General features: G+C 36.6%; 1 protein-coding gene across 2 annotated transcripts in view; it reads left to right on the top strand.

Moving 5' to 3' along the window:
* The window catches only part of Acn (apoptotic chromatin condensation inducer acinus), a 69,399-nt gene extending 44,395 nt beyond the window's left edge, over positions 1–25,004 (top strand). The window contains exons 3-5 of one of the 2 annotated variants that reach the window (XM_017632509.1): positions 2,591–2,786; positions 2,846–2,958; positions 24,075–25,004. In XM_017632509.1, the coding sequence (XP_017487998.1) occupies positions 2,591–2,786; positions 2,846–2,958; positions 24,075–24,278 (513 nt within the window). In that variant the 3' untranslated portion in view covers positions 24,279–25,004. Of the gene's footprint in view, positions 1–2,545; positions 2,787–2,845; positions 2,959–24,074 lie in introns of both variants that reach the window. The other variant, XM_017632443.1, reaches the window with a different exon arrangement.
* Positions 25,005–25,331: the final 327 nt, after the last annotated feature.

Raw genomic sequence — 25,331 nt, 5'->3', positions numbered from 1 at the left:
GTGGCGGCGCCCTTATATACCTGCGCTGGCACTTATGGCAACTCTAGAACATTCTGAAGTTTATCGCTCATTCTCTTTCTCTCGCTGTTCGCAGTGTTCATCCAACTTGACGTTTCTCTTTGTGGAATATTCTACGTCATTCCTCGAACATTCTGCCTATTTCTCGTTGTTCGCTTTGTGTTGCCGCAGTATTCGCCACAGTATCAATACAATGTTTGAATATTATTATACTGCGGTATTCAAACTGTTTGTATATGCAGAGTTGCGACACATTGCAACCATATACATTGCATATTTTAAATATTCAATATAGCAATGAAACAGTTTTCTGAATTTTCCATTTTTAAAACACCAATGGTAATCAATAACAAACGAAGCATCAACTTTGTTTCTGATGCGTTGATTGCTCTAGCGATGCGTTTCGATAACTTTTCGGATGCGTTTTGGAACAGTATACATTGTCAATATTTTGTAGTTCGGCGTTATGGAACATTATACTTTGTACGTATGCAAAGCAATTGACGTTTTGGAAGTCAGCCTTTGTTTTATGGCGATGCCAAAACTTCACCATGGAAAAATTTCACAGTGGCGTAAGTTGCAAGTTTTTACTGGTTTTGCGTTTAATGACTATTTCTGATAATTTTTCTTCCTCTCAATTTGCCTCAGCAATTTGTGTCCACACGTGGCCACGCATATCCAAAGCATTACATGCCCATTAGTCTAAGCCACTTTAGACGGCATGACGACCATAGGGGTTCATCCCGTAATTTCGAACTGGGTAAATAGTATGTTGAGCTGTAGACTGCTGGTTAGTCTGCTGGGAGCAGGTTTTCTACCCAATCTGGATGTCGCCGCCAAGGTAGGGTATAACAAGGTGTTCCAGTTTGCCAAGAAGACTGCGATGTTCTTCAACATTGCTCCTGGTACGCAGTGGTCGTAGTACACCTCGTAGCTGTACGGCGTCGTAAACCATCTGTTAAAATCTACCAAATTGAGCGCGTAAGCAATGTGGTAAACTCAAGCGAAGTCTAACCGCAAAATAAAAACGTTTAAGTCTATATTACCATAATTTTTACCGCAAACATTCAGCAAAATGCAAAAGAATTATCGAAATCGGTTGACGTGGTCCCAAGTTATAAAAAAAAATATTCCGACGAACTGATACCTCCTTTTTTGGAAGGCGGTTAAAAATTAATAAAATTTTAAATTGGTTCTTGGTCCTGACATTTGACTTTTAAATTGACGCGTTTCATAAATTAACTCGTTGTGACAGTAAACAAGGCTAAATGCTACGATAGTCAAAAGAATTTAGTGACACTTATATCACCCTGCTTACAACATTAGTTAGACCGATTCTGGAATACGGTTCAGTGGTTTGGAATGCAAAATATCATATTTACTCAGACAAGATAGAATCAATTCAAAAGCAATTCCTACTTTTTGCTTTAAGAAATTTTCGATGGGATTTTCAATATAATCTTCCACCTTAAACGAGTCGCTGAAATCTTATTAACCTTCCTACACTTTATCAGTAGCAGGGAAATGCTTGGTATAATTTTTATGGTTAAATTACTGACAGGCTCAATTTCAAGTCCGTCTCTTGTGGCTGACGTTAGCTTTAATGTACCCTCTCGTGTATAAAGACACTTTTGTCCCCTATTTCTGAGAGCCGGTAAAATTAATTTTGAATTTCACGAGCCACTCCGTTGCTTATGAGGATTTTAATTCTCATTCCTGCACGTTTGATATGTCAGATCCACTTTTCAGCACTAAGAAAGCGATATTATCCTCTCTCAATAAATGAATTACTAACATAAAGACATAAAATCAGCAGATAAATTTAGTTCTGTAGCTGAACAGTTTTATATCTCGACACTTAACAAACTCCTCCCTTTCGTGACTCGGCGCAAAAATTGAAAATAATGGTTCCGTACGTCATGCGGACTGCGCCCCTCGTGCGGATTGGCGGGAAACCGTTGGGATTATTTTTATTAGACGAATTATTTATTTTATTATTGCTTTTTTTGAAATACAGTTTTGGGATACATGTGCTATGGCTCCAACAATGTGCTAGTAGTAAAACATTGAGTAATGTACGGAATGCATTTCGTACAGACGTATTGGCACATAATTTATCCACAAGCGTAGACAGACGTGGCAACGCAAGTATTTTTTCCTTAGAGTTTTGCTGTCAGAGTGATATTCTACCTGCCTTTTTGCCACATTTCGCAAATCCATTTGGAAACTTTCAAGGTCGCTTTCGAAGATTAATTTAAATTTTCTAATGCTGCAATCGAATTTTTAATTTCAGTTCAGTGTTAGCCTGTGTATAAATATGGTTTTATATTTAATATGGTTTTAGATAAATATGGTTTTATTTATACCTCAAATATTTCGTTATATGAACATATATGTATCTATTTATGCATTTTGTATAAGTGTGTAATCACTAATATAAAGTTAACGTATTCACTTAAGATCATCCGTACGTATTCTACTATTTTAACTTATTTTTTTTTCTTTTTAACCTTAAATTCGTTGCTAGACAAAAAAGAATTTTGGGTTATTGGCTCAATGTAATATATTTCAGACAATAAGACCGGTTCGAGAATGGGATGTTGGTAAGAAGGAAAGTTTAGATCGAGATAAAAATAGGGAAATCCTAAGGCGGCGTAGCAGAGAGAGGGAAATTTTCTTCGGCAATCGGGAAACTGATCGGAATGGAAAGGATAGGAGACCACGTTCAAAGGGAAGAGGAGAAGCGAGAAGTAGTAGCCGATCACCTGGTATGAATGCTATCCAACATTTTTGTCTATATATAAATAATATATGTATACTTTTATAGTACGGAAGGTAAAGAAAAAGGAAAATGACCCACCGTTACGACTTCTTGATGATTTGTTTCGCAAAACTAAGAGTACACCATGTATTTACTGGCTACCTTTAACACCCGAACAAGTAAGTTACGTTAGATCATGTGGTTAGTGTGTACGCAGGCGCAAGATATGTATGCATGCTTGACCAAATGTTGCATATCGTCGCCTGGGTAAAAGATAATCGTAAGCGCAATTTTGACGATTTTTAGTTCTAGATACTGTTATATATTTTGAAATAAGGTCTTTGGATTGGTGTTATCAGGTTTTAGATATCTCCTTTAGTTTCGGAGATATTGACTAAAATTTTTTCGATAATTTAGTAAAAATTTAGTTAGTGACACAGCCATATTAAACTAATCAATATCTTAAAAATGGCGTTCTCCATTTTTAGATATCTCCTTTAGTTTCGGAGATATTGACTAAAATTTTTTCGATAATTTAGTAAAAATTTAGTTAGTGACACAGCCATATTAAACTAATCAATATCTTAAAAATGGCGTTCTCCATTTTTAGATATCTCCTTTAGTTTCCGAGATATTGAATAATAAAAAGTGTCGTTAATTTAGTAGAAATTTTGATCATATTTTGTCGTATTTCATCCAAAGTGGCTGCCAGATTGTGGACAAATGGCGCTTACGACAAAATTTTACTTCATAAACTCAAAACTAATTAACAATAAACATTAAAAATTGAATAATTTGAGAATTTTGTGAACATAGTAACATTTTCAGAGACTTTGGAGAAAATCTATCTTCGCGTTTTTGAGAAACTGCATTCCAAACTTCAACCGCGATTTCCCACAACCTTCCGAAATTAACATACGGCAATCGTTTACCCAGGCGACGATATGTGAATGCCTTGCAAATTTTAATACTTCGAAATATAATTGCAAAAACTTTTATTTTTCTCTAACGAAAATATGAATTCCAGTTTTTCTTAATCCATGACATTAATCTGAATGTAAACAAATTAGTCTATATGGAGTAAATTACATTTAAATTAAATGCATTACTAAAAGAAAATTAGTATTAGAAAATGACAATGGTCAGTTAAATGTTTTAGCTTTCTTTGTCGACTGACGATATTATAGCAAAAATGCTATGTTATGTTTAAAAGATAAACGCCGACAGAATGCTGTGATAACTTTTTCCAAACTTTTTGACATAGGTGGGATATTGATTAAAGGTGTTGCATATGACCTCTCATTTTCTCCTAAAACTCTTGTAATTTTTTTTACTTAAAAAAATATATATATTTTTTTTGTTTTAAAAAGTAAAATCAACTTTTCACCCGAAAAACTAATTTTAATTTAATAAAACAAGTATAAATTGGAGTATAAATTTAAGTTTCTTAAGGTAATGTAACAAAGATTTGAGGCATATCACTAACAATAGCTCTGTACTCTCATGCAAAATGATATCCAGTAATTCATCAGTAACTTAATTTTGGAGAATCGCTTTGAATAAGAGAACTACTATCCGAAAAAGTAAGAACACGCCAAGAAATTACTATGTTTATTTTGGCCTTTCAACATAAAGTTCCAAAAATTAAGTCTTTCATTTGCGTGAACCATACACGGTGGACTTGAACCAACTTTAAATCGAAGGTCATTGTACATCATTTTTTTTCCTAATTTGTGTTATTTTTGTTATAAATAACGTTTAAAAATTTTATATCCCATAACTTGTAGAGCCGGTTTTGAAAAAAAAACTCATCTATACTACATACATATATGGGCAAATCTAAAAAATAGGTACACTTTCAAACAAAAAATTTTAATTTTTAAATTTGTGAGCACACCTATGTTTTATATATCATTTTATTCGTAATCTCTTAATAAATCTATTAATATAAGTGTAATTCATATTCATCAAGTGCTTCAAAAGTTAGACGAGGAATAAGCATGAAATAGAAAACAAAAGAATAAGCTGGGTTGAAATTACGCTGTTCAAGTTGTAAACTTTGAGGAAAGATTTTGAAAGTTGAACTCACTTAACTGGGATGTTCTAAATTCAATGGCATGCCCTGTTTTACCAGATTGGCTCCGGTTTTCGAGATAACGGTACTTGAAAATTTGATTAAATTTTAACTATTTTATAAATAACTCCCTCAATTTTGAAGTTATTTTACTAAAATTTTGCACATAACAGTTTTTTAATATTACCTTAATTATTCCTTAAAATTATCGAAATAGGTTAACATTAACATATAGCTCCAATACAACTGATTACTCAGATATGTGTTTTTGCGCAATAACTCTAACTTCATATCTGAATAATAAATTGTATGCGTGCTATATGTTAAATTGAACCTATACTAAATTTTAACCTGTTTAATTAAAGGAGTTATAACGCAAAACAACGTCTCAGATCAATCAGTGGTATGGGAGCTATATGTTTTAGTTAACCGATTTCGATGATTTTACGGAATAGTTAAGGTAATATTAAAAAACGGTTATGTGCAAAATTTTAGTAAAATATCTTCAAAACCCAGGGACTTTTTTTTATAAAATAGTTAAAATTTAAGGAAAGTTTCAAGTACCGCTATCTCGAAAAGTGGAGCCAATAGGGTAAAACTTAGGACGCCATTGAATTCAGAAGGCTCCAATTAAGTAAGAGCAACTATCAGAACATTTGTCGAAAAAAATTGCTTTAATACCACTCTCGAAATATTCTGACTAAAAGAAGTAGCATCATTAAGAGTAGTAAATCAGGGTTTTTACACACTTCTAGAGATAAATTTTTTGAAGCATTTTACAGGTATATGTAATTTTATAAGGACTAGCAGTTATAGAAAGATTTAGATCGTTTCGACGTGTTTTTCAAATGTGGCTTTAATTAAAGTGTTTTTGGAATAAAAATTACGCTCAAGATCGCAGAATATTTTATCTTTAAAAGTTGGTTTACTCTGAAAGCACAGCTCTTGCTCAGGTATGAAATTATTCGTAATTGTTTGTAGTATACAATACATACTTAAAAAGTTCTTAAACTTAAATGCTTCAAAAACTATACGCGATAAACCGAAAATTTTGAAAATTGTGAAATGTGGAATTACAGACTTTGAGTTACTTGCCATTTCGTTATTTTTTAATGCACACTTTTCTTACCTACTACATTTGAAATGTACACATAAGTACTAATTGCACATACAATTTCAAATCAGTATATGGTGTGCTTCAAAAGTTATGGCATAATTAATTTTTCACCTCTTAAAAATTACATAAAAAATTCACTTGTTTTCATTATTATTTTTTATTTAAACACCTATAATTCAAAAGTTATGAGGGAAATTGATCCAAATTTTTTTTGAGGCTTCAAGTATATCCAAAAGCAACCAGCTTGATATAGTTTCCAACAGTGAAAATAAAGCTAAAAAACACTAAGGTTACCTGTTTTTTAGATTTGCCCATATAGTTAAAACTGTAGATTGTTTGTCTATTTGTCTGTTTGAACTCACTAATCTACGGTACTACTGCATGGATTTTCATGGGGCTTTATCTTGTATATAGAGAGTGACCTCGGACGTAACCTAGGGTACAAAAAAATGAGATGTGACAAGGGGGCGTGGTACCTCCCATAGGCGTGACATTTTTAATCAGCTATAACTTCGAAACCGTAAGTCACATAAGTTTGAAACGCACTCTTAATTTTAAGTTTGCTATCTTCTTTCTCCTTTCTCAAAGGATTACTCAGAACAAATTCTAACTCTTATTGTTCGTCAAACTATCGGCAGTTTATGTTGTATGCAAAAATTTGTTTTCATTGTTGTAATATTTAAAACATTGCACTGTAAATAATTTACCAAAAACCGGCACATATTCGTTTAAACGCACCTGAACAAGGAAGTCGAAGGCATATTAGCGATTGAAAAAATAAATAGTTTTTTTTTGCATTAAATGGAAATTGGTAAGCTATTGATAACAAAAAGCATAATATTTTTTTAGCAAAATTATTTTTATAAGCTTTTATTTAACTTGGTCATCCCGCGCAAATCGCGGAAAATTCCAATTGATTTTAAACTGACTTCCCGACAAGTTAGAGACTTGAAATTTTCAGCATAGTTCCAATGCCGATGACACTGCAATTTAAAATGTAAATGAATTCTCCATATGGTCCAGGGGTCTTGATTCAAAGGCGGTCAAAAAATAGTAAGATTTATGGCTAACAGAGCGTAATTTGCCAAAGAACGTAAAACCACTATAAAATTGTTAAAGCTGCCGACGCGCCGCGGCGGTAGTGCAGCAAAGCTATTCCTAGTCTAGATATGAACCTCGTTGTAGGCATCATATCAAGGAGATACAATAAAAGACTCCAGATGTGCCCCGCCAGAAGAAGTTAAATATTGCGCCTAAATATAAGCCATGCTACAGCGGAAATGGACGACACGCCATTTCTTGAAATAAAATTAACTGCTGCTATGTGTACATATGTATGTTTATACANCTTTCACTAAATGGCTTTTAGTAACTTTAACGAGATCTTAACTTATTTTATTTTACTCATTTTAGTGCAGTTTTGAAAAAATTTTCTTGCTAAAAAATCTTTTGTTACACTACTTCATTTGATTGTACAGGTTAAATAAAAGCTTGTTTTTAAAAAATATTTTTTTTACATTATTTTATTTAAGGATATGCTTTGAACTTAGCCCAAAAACACATGCAGTGGACAACTGTACAACTGTGGGCAATATATGTAAATTGAATGTTTTTTCATCGAAAAACACAAAATTGTCCCATTCAGTTGTCCACTGCATGTATTTTTGGGCTAAGTCTAAGCGCCCTTGTCTGTGATATGGTTTCAACACAGGCTTTCACACCGTTTCTTTTTATTTTATGCAATTGGAGTTTCGTAAAATGTTCCTGGTGGTCAAAGGAAGATCCCACTGCTCTTTTATTTGAGTGGAGCTAAAAAAAGTAGTTGTTGTTGTTGTTGTTGTAGCGGCTACAACAACCCCGCCCAGATCGGTTGGTATCTCAGTCGTTGTCGTCAAGTTCCACTAACGGCAACCCTAGGAAGCGTGCAGCTTCTGTGGGATCTGTCCACAGGGACAGGGCCGTTAGGGTTGTCGGGTTTTCCGGGCATGCGAAGAGATGGTTCGAGTCATGTGGGGTCTCTCCGCATGCCGGACATTCGTTCGGCACATCCTCATTCAGCCTACTCAAGTAGGAGTTTAACCTGCTGCCTCCCCTTTTTTAATCCGATTTATTTGGCGGATATTAAGTTTTTTATATTCTTGCGTGACATTTTTTACGGCATAATTCTAAATTTTTTTTAAAGCAAATACTTCACCCAATTTCTTAATTTGAATAAACTTCCTTATGGTACGATCTATTTTGACCTTTTTGATGTTATTAAGGGAATTCACTTTTGGCGTTTTAATAAATCAGTTAAAAGCATATCCTTAAAAAATAATTTTGCACTTGTGTTATCAATAACTTACCAATGCTCCATTTAATGCAAAAAAACTTTTTAGTTTTTCAATCACTAATATGTTTTCGACTTTCTTGTCAGGTGCGTTATAACTACGGTGACCATATTTATGGAAGCCGAATACGGGACAAAACATAATTTTGCTAATTTTTTCTACAAAAACATACGTATCTTTTTCATACAAAGTAAGTATGTTCGACCATTTTGTAAAACGAAAAGCAAATGAGCAGCACGTTATTATACTCAATTTTGAGGTACAAAACTGCAAACCATTTTTTTCTAAAGATTCCAATTAAAAGAGTTTTGACGAAATATTGCAGAATTAATTTGTGTAGTTTTTTGCACGAAGTTAGAAATTCGGTATTTGGATAACTCAGTGAGAGGGGAGACCAGTATGTTTACATGTATGTATGTACTTATATAAAAAAATATTTATTGGTGCAAAAATGGTGGATAGGCACTGTGGCTAATGGTAAAGTTCTTTCACCACCTCTGCAAGATTGTAAGCCATGCAGAGTCCGCAGAATGCTCCGGATGGTTATCCGGAGGATGCATCAGACTGAGCCGAGTATACTTTGAACTGCCATCAAATTATAACTTAAGAAAATTTTATTCCGTGGCAGTTGAGAAGGCATCGAGCCTAAACAGTGCCTATTATATGCTTTTTGTTAGGAAAAGAGCTTTACTTTCATAAAAAATAAAAAAACATTAAATAAGCTAAGGAAAAATAGCCAAACCTTCCTAAAATGTCGAGTCCTAAATTATATTTTGGTCACTGTATGTATTCCTCGAATCGAAACACAGGCATTCAGATTAGAAAATAATAACTGTTTATGGGGAAAATTACGATCATATACCAACCACACTTAAAACTCGTTCATAGGCATGCCATTTTAATGAGCTGTTAAGGCGTCAAAAACACCGAATACGGGACAAATACAGGACACTAAAAGAAATACAGAACATTTGGCGTCCCGTATAAAATAAATAAATTGCCAGGACAATGGGCCAAAAAAGAGGACCGTCCCGTATAATACAGGACGGATGGTCACCGTAGTTATAACGAATATGTGCCGGTTTTTAGTAAAATATTTACAGTACAATTTAAATATTACAACAACGAAAACAAATCTTTGCATACAATAGGTGCATTCTTTTGCAACCGACCTACAAAAGAAGACTCGCTTAAATGACGAGATACACGCAAAGCAACAACACAAACTCGGCTATTTATCCGAGTTCAGCCAGGTCGGTTATTGTGAATTGTTAATAGGAAAGTCGAGAGGAAAGTTTTTGCTTCCTTATATACGTGACTTATATTTTAAATAAGTATATATATTACGCAAATACCTCGCATAATAACTCATTTGAATTCGTTTTTGCATCTAAATCCCGTTAAACTTATCACGTGTTTCTTGCCGGCTACCAACAGCGTTGCTTAAGTAGCTAACAGGAGAGTTTACCCGAATTGAGCGCTCTTTTGTCGCTCGCTTACAAAAAAATGCACCTAATATAACCTGCCGATAGTTTGACGAACAATATGAGTTAGAATTGGTTGTGAGTAAACCATTGAGAAAGGAGAGAGAAGGTAGCAAACTTAAAATTAAGAGTGCGTTTATAGGAATATGTGCCACTGTAGTAAAGTACATATGTATGTATACTTTTGTAAAAGGGGGGTGGCACATGCTATAAGAGTGAAATTTTTAATCAGCCATAACTTCGGAATCATACGTCACATAAATTTAAAATTCCGCTCTGCATCGTAAAATATACATTTGCAAAAAATGGTGCCGACAGATGGCGCCGGAGTCAAGATATTTAGAGAAGCCGTCTTTATCGTATGACCTGAATTAATGGGTATTAAGTTTATGATAAGAAGTGGGCCTGCAAAAAAATGGACCCAAAACATAGATGACGCTGAAATCACGATATTTAGATGCCCGTTTATGATGACTTAATAAAGCCCCATTCTTTAAGTATGCATACAAAGAAGCGCAAAATGGTTTAAGCTCCACAGATATCCTAGGCACATCAACGGGTCATCGCTATTATCAAGAAGAAGTGTGCCGAATTAGAGAGAACACGGTAGGAATATTAATGACCACGTTTGAAAGGAAAAACTATTTCATCCTGTGGAACAGCAGGATTATAGAAGAAGATTACCCACTCTCGGCAAACCTTTCAATACTTGCAGATGTCTCACAGATGGAAATAAGAGCTAATAGTATCGAAGGAGATTAGTACTTAACCCAAATGTTATCTCAGCGCTATTATTCTTGGCCTATGAGCAAGCAAGGTTCTGCTCTTCAGTCCTTTCTACCTTAACTAATAACACTGGCTTACAGCAAAAATGTTCTGTGGATGCCACTATCCAATTTCTATGTAGAATTGATCGGTGATTCCGAAAATCGAGTTAATTTTTTTCTATGGATACGTTTTCGAGTCATTTGCAATTTACCGTTATTCATCTTAAAACAAAATGTGGTTCCACCTAATCACGTACATCTTACGAACCAATTTAACAATCTATGCGCTTTTGTCTACAAAGTCCGGCCAATTTGTTTTTTTTTTATGCATTTTTGTTTTTATTTTTTAATCATGTTGTATTTTGCCTTTTGTCTTTCTTGTTTTTTCTTTTAATAGTATAGATTTTTTTTTTAAATAGTACAAAGTTCTGACTTCTTACCTTCAGCCTAGAGTGCTCCATCTAGTTTGGTAGTTTTTTTAGTAGTGATAATTTCATTTATGGTCTTGTAAGTGTCGAAAAATTTGAATTTCATTCTCATAGCATTGTACTTATCACAGTTGAAGATCTGATGATCAGGCGTTTCTAGCGTGTTGCAAATGTTGCAGTACTCACTAACATTGGGTACAAATTGCTGTAAATAAATGTTGTTATATGTATGTCCGGTAATTAGCCTATTTAGTAGATTCATGTTATATGGCTCGTAAGTCTAATCTTATGTCCTTAACCCAAGGTCGTCTTTCCTTCATCGCAAAAATATTGATGGTATTACGGTCCCAGTCTACACATTTTTCCTTTATCTTGTCCTTAGTCTCTGTCCATAATAGTTTACTGATTTGTATAAGTGCCTCTTGTGGCGTTAGGTCCATCGAAAGCGTCTGGCCGTGATTTACTGTGGTTTTGGCTACAATGTCAGATTTTTCATTACATACTACGCCTACGTGGCTGGGTACCCACATGATGACTGCAGTTTCTGCTTGTGAATTAGCTATTTGATTGTGGATTTCAGCCACTATATGGTTCTGGGTTGACGGTCGTTTTAGTAGTTTTACAGCAGCTAAGCTGTCTGTAAAAATGCAAGGTTTGTTCTATTTATACTTCTTGGCAAGTTTAACCGCCTGTAGCAATCCCACTAATTCCCCAAACGTCGTCGATCGGTAAAAGGCTATGTTGTATAAAAATGAGACGTTATTAACCGTGTCATATACTGCACAACCAACTTTATTTTCACTAACAGAGGCATCAGTCGCTAATATGTGAAATCCCTGATCAAGATAGTTTGCTTGTTGTTCTCTAAAGATAGCTTGTAGTTGTTCATGTGCAACGTTGGTTTTAGACTTATTTAAGATTTGAGTCTATAATAAATAATTGGAGATTTGGTTGCCTAATAAAAGCAGTGTTTGTGTTAATTAGGTTGAAAATATCCTTAAATTTCTCAAAGGTGTGGTGTAGTTGTGTTTTTAAGTCTGGAACTCTGCTCTGTCTGGTCAAACTGCTCTTGCTAGCGGTGGCAGCTGCATGCTATGGCATATCGATCTAGGTTGGTGTGCTTGGGGGTACTCCTAAGCATCTACGCAGGGATTCATTTGCTATTGTTTGTTGTAGCAGTTTGAAGCATTGACATGGCTGGTGTTACTGTATTCCATCTTGGACCTTACAAACACTTTGAAAAGGTTGGTATTAGCCCTGCATAACTTTGGACCACGTCAACCGATAATTCTTTTTGCATCGGAAAGGTAGTGTCTCAGAGGTGGTCCCATACTAATCTGGTTGAGATCCGATCAGTGGATCATGAGATATATATATATATATATATATATATATTTTATATGGGAGTTGAAGTCGGTTTTTTTTTGCTAAAAATTACTTGTTGTTGTCAGCTTTGCAAGTAAATTTTTTCCTGTTGTTATTTCATCTTTGACCTTGCCAATTTGCCCTTTACTTGTCGAGTTCGAGTTAATGATTCTAGCTAGCCATTTTGTTGTGACTACCTGCTCAATTTGGTTTCCACTGATTATTAAATCGAAGTTCCCTGCAGAAAGATGCATGCATTTCGTTTGGTTCAAGTTTAAATTTAGGTTTATGGAATCGCAGATCCTTTGGATGTCTACAATTTTTGTTTTCAAGTTGAGGATTGCGGCTTTTTCCAACTTGCAGTGCTAAATTATCGCTATGTCATTTGCAAATTGAAAGACTTGCGTTTTACTATCGTTTATGCAGTGAAGCTTGGCAATGTATATATTAAATAATATTGGTGACAGACAGCTTCCTTGTGGGAGTCCATTGTTAACTTTCACCGAAGTTCCCCTAGCGTCAGTATTCTCGAGGAGAAGAAGTTTATAGTCCAATTAGGAATTTTCGGGTTTATATTGTATTCCAACAGTGTGTAAAATTTCCAGGTCGTCCCCGTTGTATGCGTCAGATATATCCAGGAAGAAAATACAAATATTTTCATTGTTTCATTGTGTTGTCAGCTACAAAATGCAGGGTTTCATTTAGGCACATTGATGACGATCTTTGTTTTCTGTACGCAATGCTTTTTGTGGTTTTATATTTCGCATCTCTATATCCTCTACAAGGACATCCTTGATGAGCATATTCAGGCTCTTCGCAATTACTGAGATAAGTGATATAGGCCTAAAGTTTTTAAGTCATTCAATTCTTTGTCCGCTTTGGGAATAGGAACAATCCTAATTCGCCTCCACGACTCAATGACTTCGCTGTTATTGTAACTTGATTCCAAAGCCTTCAGCAGTTTTTCTTTGGATTCCCTAGGTAGATGTCTGAGAGTGCTAAAGGTGATTATGTCCAACCCCGTCTTTGGTGTTTGAACAATTATTTACCTCTTCAATCCTCTTCTTGTAGTTCTTGTTTTTAGCCTCCTTCACAGCTTGTTTCCATTCTTACGCTCTCAAAGCTATTTCAAAATTTACCACTGCATTCGTCGCATTTGCTTTTTTCCTTTTAGCTTGTTGTAACCTGTACATTTTGTTTAGCTCCTCATTCCACCACGCTTTGTTTCTAGCTGCTTGAATGTCCTTTTGCAGGTTATCCAAGTTACTAAAATCCACTGTGGCTAATTTTTCTATAAATTTGCGTTTTGGAACGAAGAAGTTGGGTAATTTTTGAATTTGTTTAATTTCAATAATAATAGGATAGTGCCTACTTCCACCAATATTAACCTTTTGGCACTGCCAGTTAATATTACTGAGTGCTTTGCTTGAGAAGGTCAAGTGTAGAACCGATCCAGCGTTGCTGTTACTGTTACTACAGTTATGTGTTTTTGTACCGTCGTTAAGGCAGATTAAGGTTGTATTTGACAATTCCCTGCTGAGTGCATTACCCTTCGGGGTTATAATGTTGTCTCCCCAGTTCCTATGCCTAGCGTTAAAATCTCCTTAAAAAATTCGCTAATCTATTTACTTCTTTTTCGAAAACTTTATTGGTTATGCTCGGTGGAAAGTACACATTGCATATCGATGGCTGAGTTTAAGATCGACCTATCTCGGCAGCCAGTTCGAAAACGCTCTATTTCAAAAAACTTTTCAAGAACGCCCTATTTCAGAACTCGTTTCAAAAACGCCCTATCTGAACTGTCGATTCAAAAACGCCCTATATCAGCATATTTTCAATACATTTTGAAGTGAGATAGGGCGTTTTTAAACCGAATTTTGAGATGAGGTGTTTTTCAATTAAATTCTGAAGTAGGGCGTTCTTGAAAAGTTTTTTGAGATAGAGCGTTTTCGAACTGGCTGCCGAGATAGGTCGATCTTCCACTCAGCCATTGATATGGTGACTGTTATGTGTAAACTGGTGGTTTTAGCTATTGTGATGTCCTATCTGGTGTTATATTTTATTTTGCTGTATCTAATTCCTCTCCGTGATTCCGTGCGCAGAAGTGGAAAACTTTTGAATGCCACTCACTTGGGAGTGGCCAGAAGCGATTCTTGTGCGTACGGTTCAAATCGCAGCTCACAACGTCCGGATATTTATAGCCACGTATCCTCTGGGTAGAAACCAAACACCCGTTTGGGAGCGAGCTAAAGTGAGAAGGCGTAAAACTTCGCGTGCGCTGGGTTTGGGTCCCGCCACGTTAAAACCCCGCCCAATCAAAAAGGAAAAAACTGCCTCGGATGAGACCCCCTTTTTCTGATGACGACCACGGCAAACGTATAAAGGACTATGATTTAAGGGTATGCACCTGGAATATCCGGACCCTTAATGGGGAAGGTGCCTCTGCCCGGCTGGTTGATGTCCTCGGGAAGACAAAGGCTGACATCACCGCCATCCAAGAAATGCGATGGACGGGGCAAGGTAAAGTAAGCGTGAAGCCTTGCGACGTCTACTACAGTTGCCACGTAAAGGAGCGCAAATTCGGTGTTGGATTCGTGGTAGGAGAGAGACTCCGTCGCCGAGTACTGGCGTTCACCCCGGTGGACGAACGTCTAGCCACAATCCGCATCAAAGCTAGATTCTTCAACATCTCGCTCATCTGCGCTCATGCCCCGACGGAAGAGAAGGATGAGGCGTCTCTTGATCTCTTCTATGAGCGCTTGGAACGTACATATGAGCGCTGCCCCCGACACGATGTCAAAATCGTGCTTGGCGATTTTAATGCCAAGGTGGGCAAGGAAGGGATCTTTGGCGCCACTGTCGGAAAATTCAGCCTCCACGACGAAACGTCCGATAACGGACTGAGGCTGATCGACTTCGCCGGGGCCCGAAATATGGTAATATGTAGTACTAGGTTCCAGCATAAGAACATCCACCAAGCTACATGGCTGTCTCCAGATCGAAAAACGAGAAACCAAATCGATCATGTTGTGATAGACGGAAGGCATGCTTCAAGCGTTTTGGACGTACGTACACTCCGAGGGCCAAACATCGACTCGGACCACTATCTTGTTGTAGCCAAGATACGCACCCGCCTCTGTGCAGCAAAAAATGTGCGCCCAACAATGCAAGGAAAGCTTAACGTCGAAAAGCTGCAATCACAACAGACGGCCAATCTATTCGCCACTCGACTCACACACCTGCTCTCTGAGAGCACTCTTCAACAATCCGACGTACGCGAGCAGTGGAACCACATTTCCCGATCATTAAGTACCGCCGCCGAAGAAGTAGTTGGATTTCAGCGAGCCCGAAAGAACAACTGGTACGATGAGGAATGTCAAGAAGCCGCAGAGAAAAAAGATGCCGCCTACAGGGCCACGCTGCGATCGGGCGCAACGCGAGCCATGTGGGACCGTTATAGGGAACTGAAGAAGGAAGCGAGACGTATTTGCCGCAATAAGAAGAGAGAGGCCGAAATACGTGAGTGCGAAGAGCTTGAGATGCTGGCCGACAGGAAGAACGCCCGAAAATTCTACCAGAGGGTTAGGCGACTTACGGAAGGTTTCAAGACCGGGGCGAACTCCTGTAAGAACAACAATGGCGACCTAGTGACCGATGTCCAGAATATACTTAAATTGTGGAGGGAACACTTTTACAACCACTGAATGGCAGCAGCGCTGAAAGTTGTGACCAAGACGAACCCAGAGTCCCCAGTCGATGATGATGGAGTAGCTGTCCCACCGCCTGACTATGACGAGGTACGAATAGCGATTACGCGGCTGAAAAACAACAAAGCTGCTGGAGCTGACGGCCTGCCAGCCGAGCTATTCAAGTACGGCGGCGAGGAGCTGATGAAATGCATGCATCAGCTCGTATGCAGAATATGGTCAGATGAACGCATGCCCGACGACTGGAATTTAAGTGTGCTCTGCCCAATCCACAAGAAAGGCGACCCCGCCATACGCGCCAACTACCGCGGAATTAGCCTTCTAAGCATAGGTTACAAGGTCTTATCGAGCGTATTGTGCGAAAGACTGAAGCCCACCGTCAACGAGCTGATTGGACCTTATCAGTGTGGCTTTAGGCCTGGAAAATCCACCATAGATCAGGTATTCACAATACGCCAAATCTTGGAAAAGACCCGCGAGAATAGGATCGACACACACCATCTATTTGTCGATTTCAAAGCCGCTTTCGACAGCACGAAGAGAAGTTGCCTTTATGCCGCGATGTCTGAATTTGGTATCCCCGCGAAACTAATACGGCTGTGTAAAATGACGTTGAGCAATACCACCAGCTCCGTCAGAATAGGGAAGGACCTCTCCGAGCTTTTTGATACCCAACGAGGTTTCAGACAAGGGGACTCCCTTTCGTGTGATTTCTTTAATCTTATGTTGGAGAAGATAATAAGAGCCGCAGAACTGAACCGCTCAGGCACAATACTTTATAAGAGCGTACAATTGCTGGCGTATGCCGACGACATCGATATTATCGGTAAAAACAAGGGCTACGTCTGTTCTGCCTTCTCGGGATTGGATAGAGAAGCAAAGCGAATGGGTCTGGTGGTGAACGAGGACAAAACGAAGTATCTCCTGTCAGCACACAAACAGTCAGAGCATACGCGTCTTGGCACCCACGTCACTGTTGACAGTTACAAGTTTGAAAAAGTAGACGACTTCGTTTATTTGGGAACCAGCATTAACACCAATAATAATGTCAGCCTTGAAATCCAACGGAGAATCACTCTTGCCAACAAGTGCTACTTTGGGCTGAGTAGGCAATTGAGAAGTAAAGTCCTCTCTCGTCGTACAAAGATCACACTCTATAAGTCACTCATCATGCCTGTGCTGGTGTATGGCGCGGAAGCATGGACAATGAAAGCATCTGATGAGGCGGCTCTTGGAGTTTTCGAGAGAAAGATTCTGCGAAAGATTTACGGACCTTTACGCGTTGGTGATGGCGAATATCGCAGACGATTTAACGATGAGCTGTATGAACTTTACAACGATATAGACATAGTGCAGCGAATTCAAATTTAGCAGCTCCGCTGGCTTGGCCATGTCGTTCGAATGGACAGAAACGCTCCTGCTCTGAAAATATTCAACCCGGGCCGCGATGCTGGTAACAGAGGAAGAGGAAGGCTTCCTCTGCGTTCGAAAGACCAGGTGGAGAAGGACTTGGCTTCACTTGGCATTTCCAATTGGCGTCAGTTAGCACAGAAGAGAAATGACTGGCTTGCTGTTTTGGACTCGGCCAAAATCGCTTAGGCGGTTACAGCGCCAATAAAGAAGAAGAGAATTCCTCTCCTGAATCCTATGGCTGCGCCTCCGTACCCATCCGCTCTGGGTTTTTTTAAGCATATAGAAGTTTAGGAGTTTGTGGTCATTAATTCGGACATCATGGGAAAAAATCTCCTGAAGGCAGACAATATCTATGTCTTCTTCTTATTGTTAAAAAAATCTGCATAATTTTTGTTGATTTTAAGGCTTTGTATGTTGCATTGCAAGAATTTTACACTCATCATTTGAGTTAACAATGAGTCTGTCGTCAATAGTCGCGTTCGATAGTAATAGTTTTCCAAATTTTTACTGGATGGCGTTCGATAACGACAAAAAATTATCCAACACACAAAAATTGAGAGAACAAGCGTTCATTTTGATGCAAGAGAAGCGTTCATTTTGTACTGGCAAAATTTTAGTCAGCAAAAATTATCCATCACGAAAACATATGATCACAAAACATATGGTTGCAATTTTTCTAAACAAATAAAATTGCATTTTTCGAGTTTTGGTATTTATATGCTTTTTGGCTGCCTGCTATGTGACCTTATGATAGCGCCAACTAGTTTTTACTTCTAGAAATATTCCTGGCGAACATTGAACGTTCACTTTCTGTTGCGGCGAACTTGCAACGTAAAAAAAAGGCACACAAATATATTAATAACAATATATAAGAAAAGTGAAGCCGAAAGAAGCCATTACAAATTTAAATTCAGTATACTCATACAGAGTTGAAATAAAAAGTAGTAAAATATGATCTATATCAGGAATGCATTTTAAACCTTAAGCTAGGTACTTATGTCAATAACACTTTCCTTTTTTCTTCTATGGAGGCAACATGAATTTCAGTTTGTTTACAAATAAAACATGAACAAAGTCAGATGGTGTATCTTCTTCTTCCGATTTTTCCAAGTGATGGCTAATTTCCTGTTCGTTTACTTTTTTGATTTTTCTTCTCTTTGGGAGAGAATTTTCGCTTACGCTTTTGATTTTAATTGTTGGCTGGTGCTGGCTAATTTTGTTATCAAACGCAACTAATGTTTACCTTGCATATATTTCAACTTTACAAGTGGTTCTTCTCTGTCAATTTCAAACTTTTATTAATAGGGTAATAAATTTTTCGATTTCTGTGACTTTGCTCCATTTGGGGCTTTCATAAACCGGCTGTGCTTCAATTTTTTGTTTCAGGCTTTTGGTATTACAAGTGTTTGGGGCTGTGTCATTAGTTATTCTTTTTGCAACAGAGCTGTATTTAGTTGTAGTCAACTTCCGATTTATTACGCGATCTTTATCTATAGTCCCCTCGATGTTGGGCTTAATCGGCGGGAAGGCTTCATTATAGTTATCCGGAATTGCGAACTGGTTAATTGTATTGAAGTTATAGACTTCCATAGCTTCTCTTTTTGATATTTTTTTTATTGTCATAACTTCTAAAATTTTCTCCTTCTGCCATCTTTTGCACGTCTTGTTGTTAAGCGAGTTATGCCCTTCTTCGCCGCATAAAATGCAGCTGTTGCTGTTTGTCATGCATTTGCTACTGCAGCCCTCTTCTTTGCCACATAATACACACCTGTTCTTTGCTTTGCAACCGAGCTTGGTATGTCCCAGCCTTCCACAATTGATTCTTTGTATATAATGAGAGATCTTAAGTTTTAGGTAAAAAGCTCCACAGTTTCCGGCAAATCGTTTCCTTGAAAACTTATTGTTACTCTTAAAGTTGGTACAAATTTGCCCCTGTTGTCTGGGTCACGTCTAGTTATTCTCCTAACAGAGGCTACGTTTATTTCAGATTTGATGTTGTTTAGTATTTCATCCTCCGAAAAGGACTTGGTAATTTGACATGCAACACCCATCGTTTCAACAAAATTTCTAGGAATAAACGGTCTCATTCGATTTTTTACTAATTCTGGATTATCAAGCCACTTTTTGCTAGAATATATGACCCAAAAAATCTTTATTTAAGGATCTGCCTATAGCTTTAATATTTTTTATACCTTCGATTTTAAAATTGCTGATTTTTTTCCAAAGTAACAGGCCATTTTGCATATTGTCATTACTGCACAGCGGGCTTTTGCTTGTGTCTATAAGGACACAAAAATCCTCTCTGTGATTTTCTGAGTAGTGACCACTGTACTTTTCATTTTCGTTTTGCTTACTAGTATTGGTGTTGCTAACCATAGTTGCTGTTTGCGCGCCACTAGTGGTTTCGGCTGCCATCTTCACTTGTTGTTTTTCTACTTCACATTTGTTATTTTCATTTGAACCGTTATTCGTTGCTTTGGCAAACGTGCCTTTCAAGGCGTATCAACTACAGATGATAGCTATGGAAGCCACGCTTCTTCTTATGAGCACGCTTGCGTCAAATTATCACCTGTTTTGCTTTGTTTACATATCCGCGTATACATACACATTAAGGATGTTGCGAATGTGGAATTTTAGACATCTGCTGATGCGAATGCGGATGCGGATGTTTAAAAGAAATAATTTAGGTGAGTAAATTAGGTGATTTAGGTAAATAAAAAATGGAAAATGTTAGTAATTTTGAATAATGTTTTCAGTACTTGAATTTAAGAATTGGAACATTGTATTTAATAAAAACTTTTTAAAGGGTCGTAAATGAAACCTGCACCACGAAATAACTACTAGCTCGAGGCGAAAAACTTGAAAAACTTGTAACTTGACATAATTGTAAATTGTTTTCGATTGACGCTGCGCCAGTGGAGGCATTTTAGCTATACTTACTGCAATAATTCCTTTTTAAGAATTGCATCTGGGCTGCAAATGTCGGATGTATCCTCCTGACTTTCATCTTTACAATCTAGCATCATAGCAAGATCGATGTTTAAACACCGTTTTTTTCCAAAGAATTCTTCATCCTCATTCTTTTGGTTGTTTCAGATTTTGGAGACCCTGTAACGTCATCAGTGTTTTTCGATTTTAGTTTTTGTAATTCATTTTTAACCTTTCTTCTTTGACTGCACAATAGATCGAAAATAAGTTATTTTTTTACGAGTTAAACTTGGCCTAAAATTTTTTATTCCAAAATAAAAGTCCTTTCCGGATAATAAACAAACCGCTTATCCATATTAAACAAATTTTGTATCACATGAAAAAGGAATGAAGTAGCTTTTAAACAGAAATAACGACTGCAAGTTACCACCTCTATTTATATATATATATATTTTTTTTAATTTAAAACTAAAGAAGTTCAAATACCTGACCCAAGGTTTGTTCTATGGTATTAATTAATATTTTTTATTGAAATATCAAAATGTGGCTTTCCTCGTTTAGACATTTTAGTTTTAAAGCTATTTAAGTCCTCTTTCATTTGATACCAATAATTTCGGTAAGCGGTATGTTTATTACACGTGAAGGACTTTTATTTCGGAATAAAAAATATTTGGCCAAGTTTAACTCGTAAAAAGAATAACTGTATATTTGGGTCTGTTGTTGACACAAAGAGTTCATACCAGTACAGTAAATGTTGTTTTTGTACGATTGCTACAATCTGTAGTTATTGAATCATGCGTGCCTTTTAGCACTAGTATGCCCTGTAACGGTGGTAGTGGAATACCGTTATTCGTGTATTTTTTCGATTTTTTACTAATAGCGTTTTCTTTTCTCAAAAAAAGTTCTGCCCTTTTATATGGGAACTCTTGCTTTGCGTTGCCCTGAAACCTGAGAAAATGTTGCGTTCTTTATATGAGAATGAAACAGAAAATATACTACCCCATCACAATTTATTTATAGAACTTAATAAAGCTGAATTATTCACTTGGCCTGTAAGTCTTTAACAATTTTAAAGCAAAACACTTATTTCTGATAGGGAAAATAATTACATTTTTACAAGATTAAATTAAAAATTAACCATGCAACACTCACCCTCACGTTTATTTGAGGGCAGAAAAGGCAGCACTTTCGCCGGATCAGAGCGCAACCTGCTGAGAAAAGAACACGACGCCTTGTGAAAGGGCTGAGAAAAGAACATGAAAATGTGACGCTAACACAAGGCTTAATAAGTGCAGCCTTTTTTCGAGAAAAGAAAACGCTATAAAATTGTCCGAACTTTGTTTAAGGTTTTCGTCCTCCGTCCCAGAGTCCAGTTTTCTGTCCGTCTTGTTCTTGTTTTGTCTTTTTCTGTTGTATACTTTTCTTTTTTGATTCCTGCCAGCCTCAAACCAATTTGAGGTTAGCCCGGAGTCCGACTCACTCATATTTAACACCCCGTCCAACGCCGATTATTCAAGAACGCCCTAATAATTTATGTACTTTTTTTTCCTTCCACTGTGGTAAAGTATACAAAAGCTATGAAATGACTCACCACCTTATCCACTTTGAAACGAACAAACAACACAAACTGACTTTGCACAAATATGCAAAAATATTTTGACACACACAATTTGAAGCAAAACTATACGGAGAATTGGACCTCCACCCACGGCTTCTGCTGTTGAAGTGGCCAATTTCTAGGAGAATATGGAGATAGACTACCTTCTTCATTATTCCTTTAATATTAACTAACAGCACCAAATGCCACTAAGTAAAACACCCCAAAAACAATTAAGCGGTGGTATGTTAGACATTTTTATTGATATGGTGTTTTTCAAGATGTTGATGAGGTCTTCCCCAAAAATATTCCCTTCCATCAATCCGTAAAGAATTAATTTTCGTTCCATCAGATCAAATTACCCTTTTTCAGTCCCCTAAGCCCCAGTTCTCGTGTATTTTACAAAATTTCAGTTGCAGCTTAATAGTCTGGGGGTGTTTTACTTGGTGGCATTTGGTGATATTAGTTAATATGAAAGGAATAATGAATAAGAAAGTATATCTCCATATTCTCCAAACAAATTTGCCAAACTTTGTAGACAAAAGCGCATACCCTGAGGAAGAAGTCGTTTGCTAGCAGGATGGTGATCCAAAGCATTCTGAAAAGTATCGACATCGGTGGCTGCTTGAGCAACATTTTCATGTAATGCAGTGGCCAGCACAAAGTTCGGACCATCGAAAAATGGATTGGTGGTATAGCACAAGCGAGCTCCGAGTAACTTAGAAGAGCTTTGGAGGCGATTAGAATTATAATCGGATAATCTTCCAAGTAAAATCATAGGAAACTCAGCAGAGAGCATTCCCGGATGTATGAAAACTAGAGAGCCTCCTAAATCCTGTTGATATCAACCTTCTAAAATCTCAAAATAGAAAAGTTCAAAACTGAGTTAAGAGTTGGCTTATGTTTTGCTGAAAATTTCAAAGCCATCCGCTTATTATTAAAAAATTTATGTTACCGTAACACTTTGTTTTGATCGCCAGTGTATGTATTACATAATAAGTAAAATAAATTACGAGTCTTGCAGCCTAGCTAATGTTTCCTTCCCATTATAAATGGAAAAAAGTCCCAATGTAATGCTTAAATCAGTAGTCTAATATGAGTGAATGAAAATTTTAAAATAAAACGAATAATTATTTAAAATGAGTTTTTTTAAAAACCGCTTTTGTTTTTTTTTTTCAAAAATTTCTACCATTACCTAAAGAACTATTTACTTTTAGAGTGGAATCTTCAGCTTTAATCGTCAAAATTGGATCCACAATTCACTCCAGTTCCAATATCAACAGTAATCAAAAGTTCCACACTTATCGGCAAGGCGAATTCATAGGTATACATATCGCTACCAAAAGGTGAAAAGGTGCCAAGTCCATTTTTTTTTTAATTTAGTTTTGATGCAGAATGATTGGTAATACGAAACTACATAGATTTTTCGTTTCCCCTGAACAATTAAAAAAAAACGAACTTGGCTCCTTTTCATCCTTAGGTGACGATATGTATATAATGTCGCCTTGCTTATCGATATCTGGCGTAACATGCGCAGGCTTGCGAACAATTATTTTGTTCAATATAGATACTTATGTTGCAAAATATTTTTATTCACATTTCAAAAATTCCCTGCATTTTAAGATATGAAAAACATCTGCCCTTTTTCCTTTCGCACGCATTTTTAAGGATGAAACCCTACAAGTAGGGAATTTTCCCTACATATGGCATCAGTGGGCTCGGAAAAGTTATGGGCTATACAATTTTTACATGTTATTTATAACACACATAAAACAAAAAAAAAATAATTATGTGCAATGGCCTTCGATTTAAAATTGGTTCAAGCACACCGTGCATAGTGTTCGTTTGCCACTTTTTCCCTTTTAAAATCATTCCTGATTTATGGATGCTCCCTCAACCAGATCATATAAACGTATTTAAACATCACCCAAGACAATTTAAAGTACATAGATGCGGTATAAAAACATATTTTCTTTTTAATATGTACATATTATACTGTGTACATATCTATCTGTGTATTTTATAAAAATGCTTTTTGTTATAAAACTGCTATTAGTAAAGTTAACTTTTCTGCAATGGTTTTAGATTGCTGAAAAAGAAGCATTCCGACAGAAACGACTTGAAGAACATAAACTGCGCGTTAAACAGAGGGAGTTGGAGAAAGGGAAGGAAAGGGAAAAAGAAAGGAATCGGACCAACGAACGAAGGGATAGAGAAAGGGAAAGGGATCAAAGACGTAATCGATCCAGTGATCGCCGTTCTCGTAGTCGTGATCGACGCCGTTACTAAACAATTATTGGTATTGTATAACCAAATTTTCACTAGGACTTCGTTGCATTTGAAATTTATTACGTTTCAACACATGCAAAAGGTGGATGCATGTTGAACGGAAGCTGAAATAAATTTCATTTAGCATCGTTCTCAAACTCGAAAAAATGGCAAGTATTTCTAGCTAACCTAATGATATCGTTTCGGGTTGTCCTTAGCTTTTGGCGAAGATGCATATGTTTTTTTTTTCTATTTACTTAAAATAATTCAAAGAATTTAAAATCAAAAAATCATCGCCAAAGTAATATCTAAAAACTCATATTTTTTTTATAAACAAAATAGTCTATTTTTCCAAATCATCTCACTTGAAACAATTCGTGATTCAGTTATTTTCAAGAAGTTCAAATAAGTAATCATATTTTGTTTCCATTGTGCTATGAAAAACGTTCTTTATCACTTCTTATACCCGCAAAAGTTTAGATTGAGTATGCAATTTAGTTGCAAATGCTACTAAAATTTTCATAGGAAACGATCCGACTTCGAACAGTCAAACCGTTAAGATCCGTCATAAAACTTTCTGGAAAAATCTTCCAAATGGAGAGGCCCAGCAAACCAGTTCAAATCTACATGTGTTTTCGACGACGCCGGGACACAAATTCAACAGTAGAGTGGAAGTTCACCACATAAAATTAAATATCAATATATACTGATAACATTTAAATAAAAGCAAAACGTTCTCTCATCAAATCTATTCTTTCATCTTACATGATTTTGAAAGTAAGTATCTACATTATATTATGAACTTTTTATAACTACTTGGGGCTCATTAGATTCACATTTGAGGGCCGATTGTTCAATATCTGGTTATCACTACTTGCCGGTTAAACATCACTATCGACGTTTTCGACATCATGCATATAACCTGTGATCGATAAAGCAGTCGTTGTATTTAAAAGCTCAAAATCGTAATTATAGCACTGAATGGAGCTTTCTTAAATGTTAAGGCTCTGTTATGCACACTTGGCATTGCATGCACTGCTATACCATTTTTACGTAGAAATCAAAAACCAACAG

This window comes from Rhagoletis zephyria, unplaced genomic scaffold (genome assembly GCF_001687245.7).
Source record: "Rhagoletis zephyria isolate East Lansing unplaced genomic scaffold, Rhagoletis_zephyria_1.1 Rzeph_scaffold_00005, whole genome shotgun sequence".
Taxonomy (NCBI): Eukaryota; Metazoa; Arthropoda; class Insecta; order Diptera; family Tephritidae; genus Rhagoletis; species Rhagoletis zephyria.
Note: the sequence above shows the minus strand (reverse complement) of the source record. Positions and strands in the feature narration are given on the sequence as shown.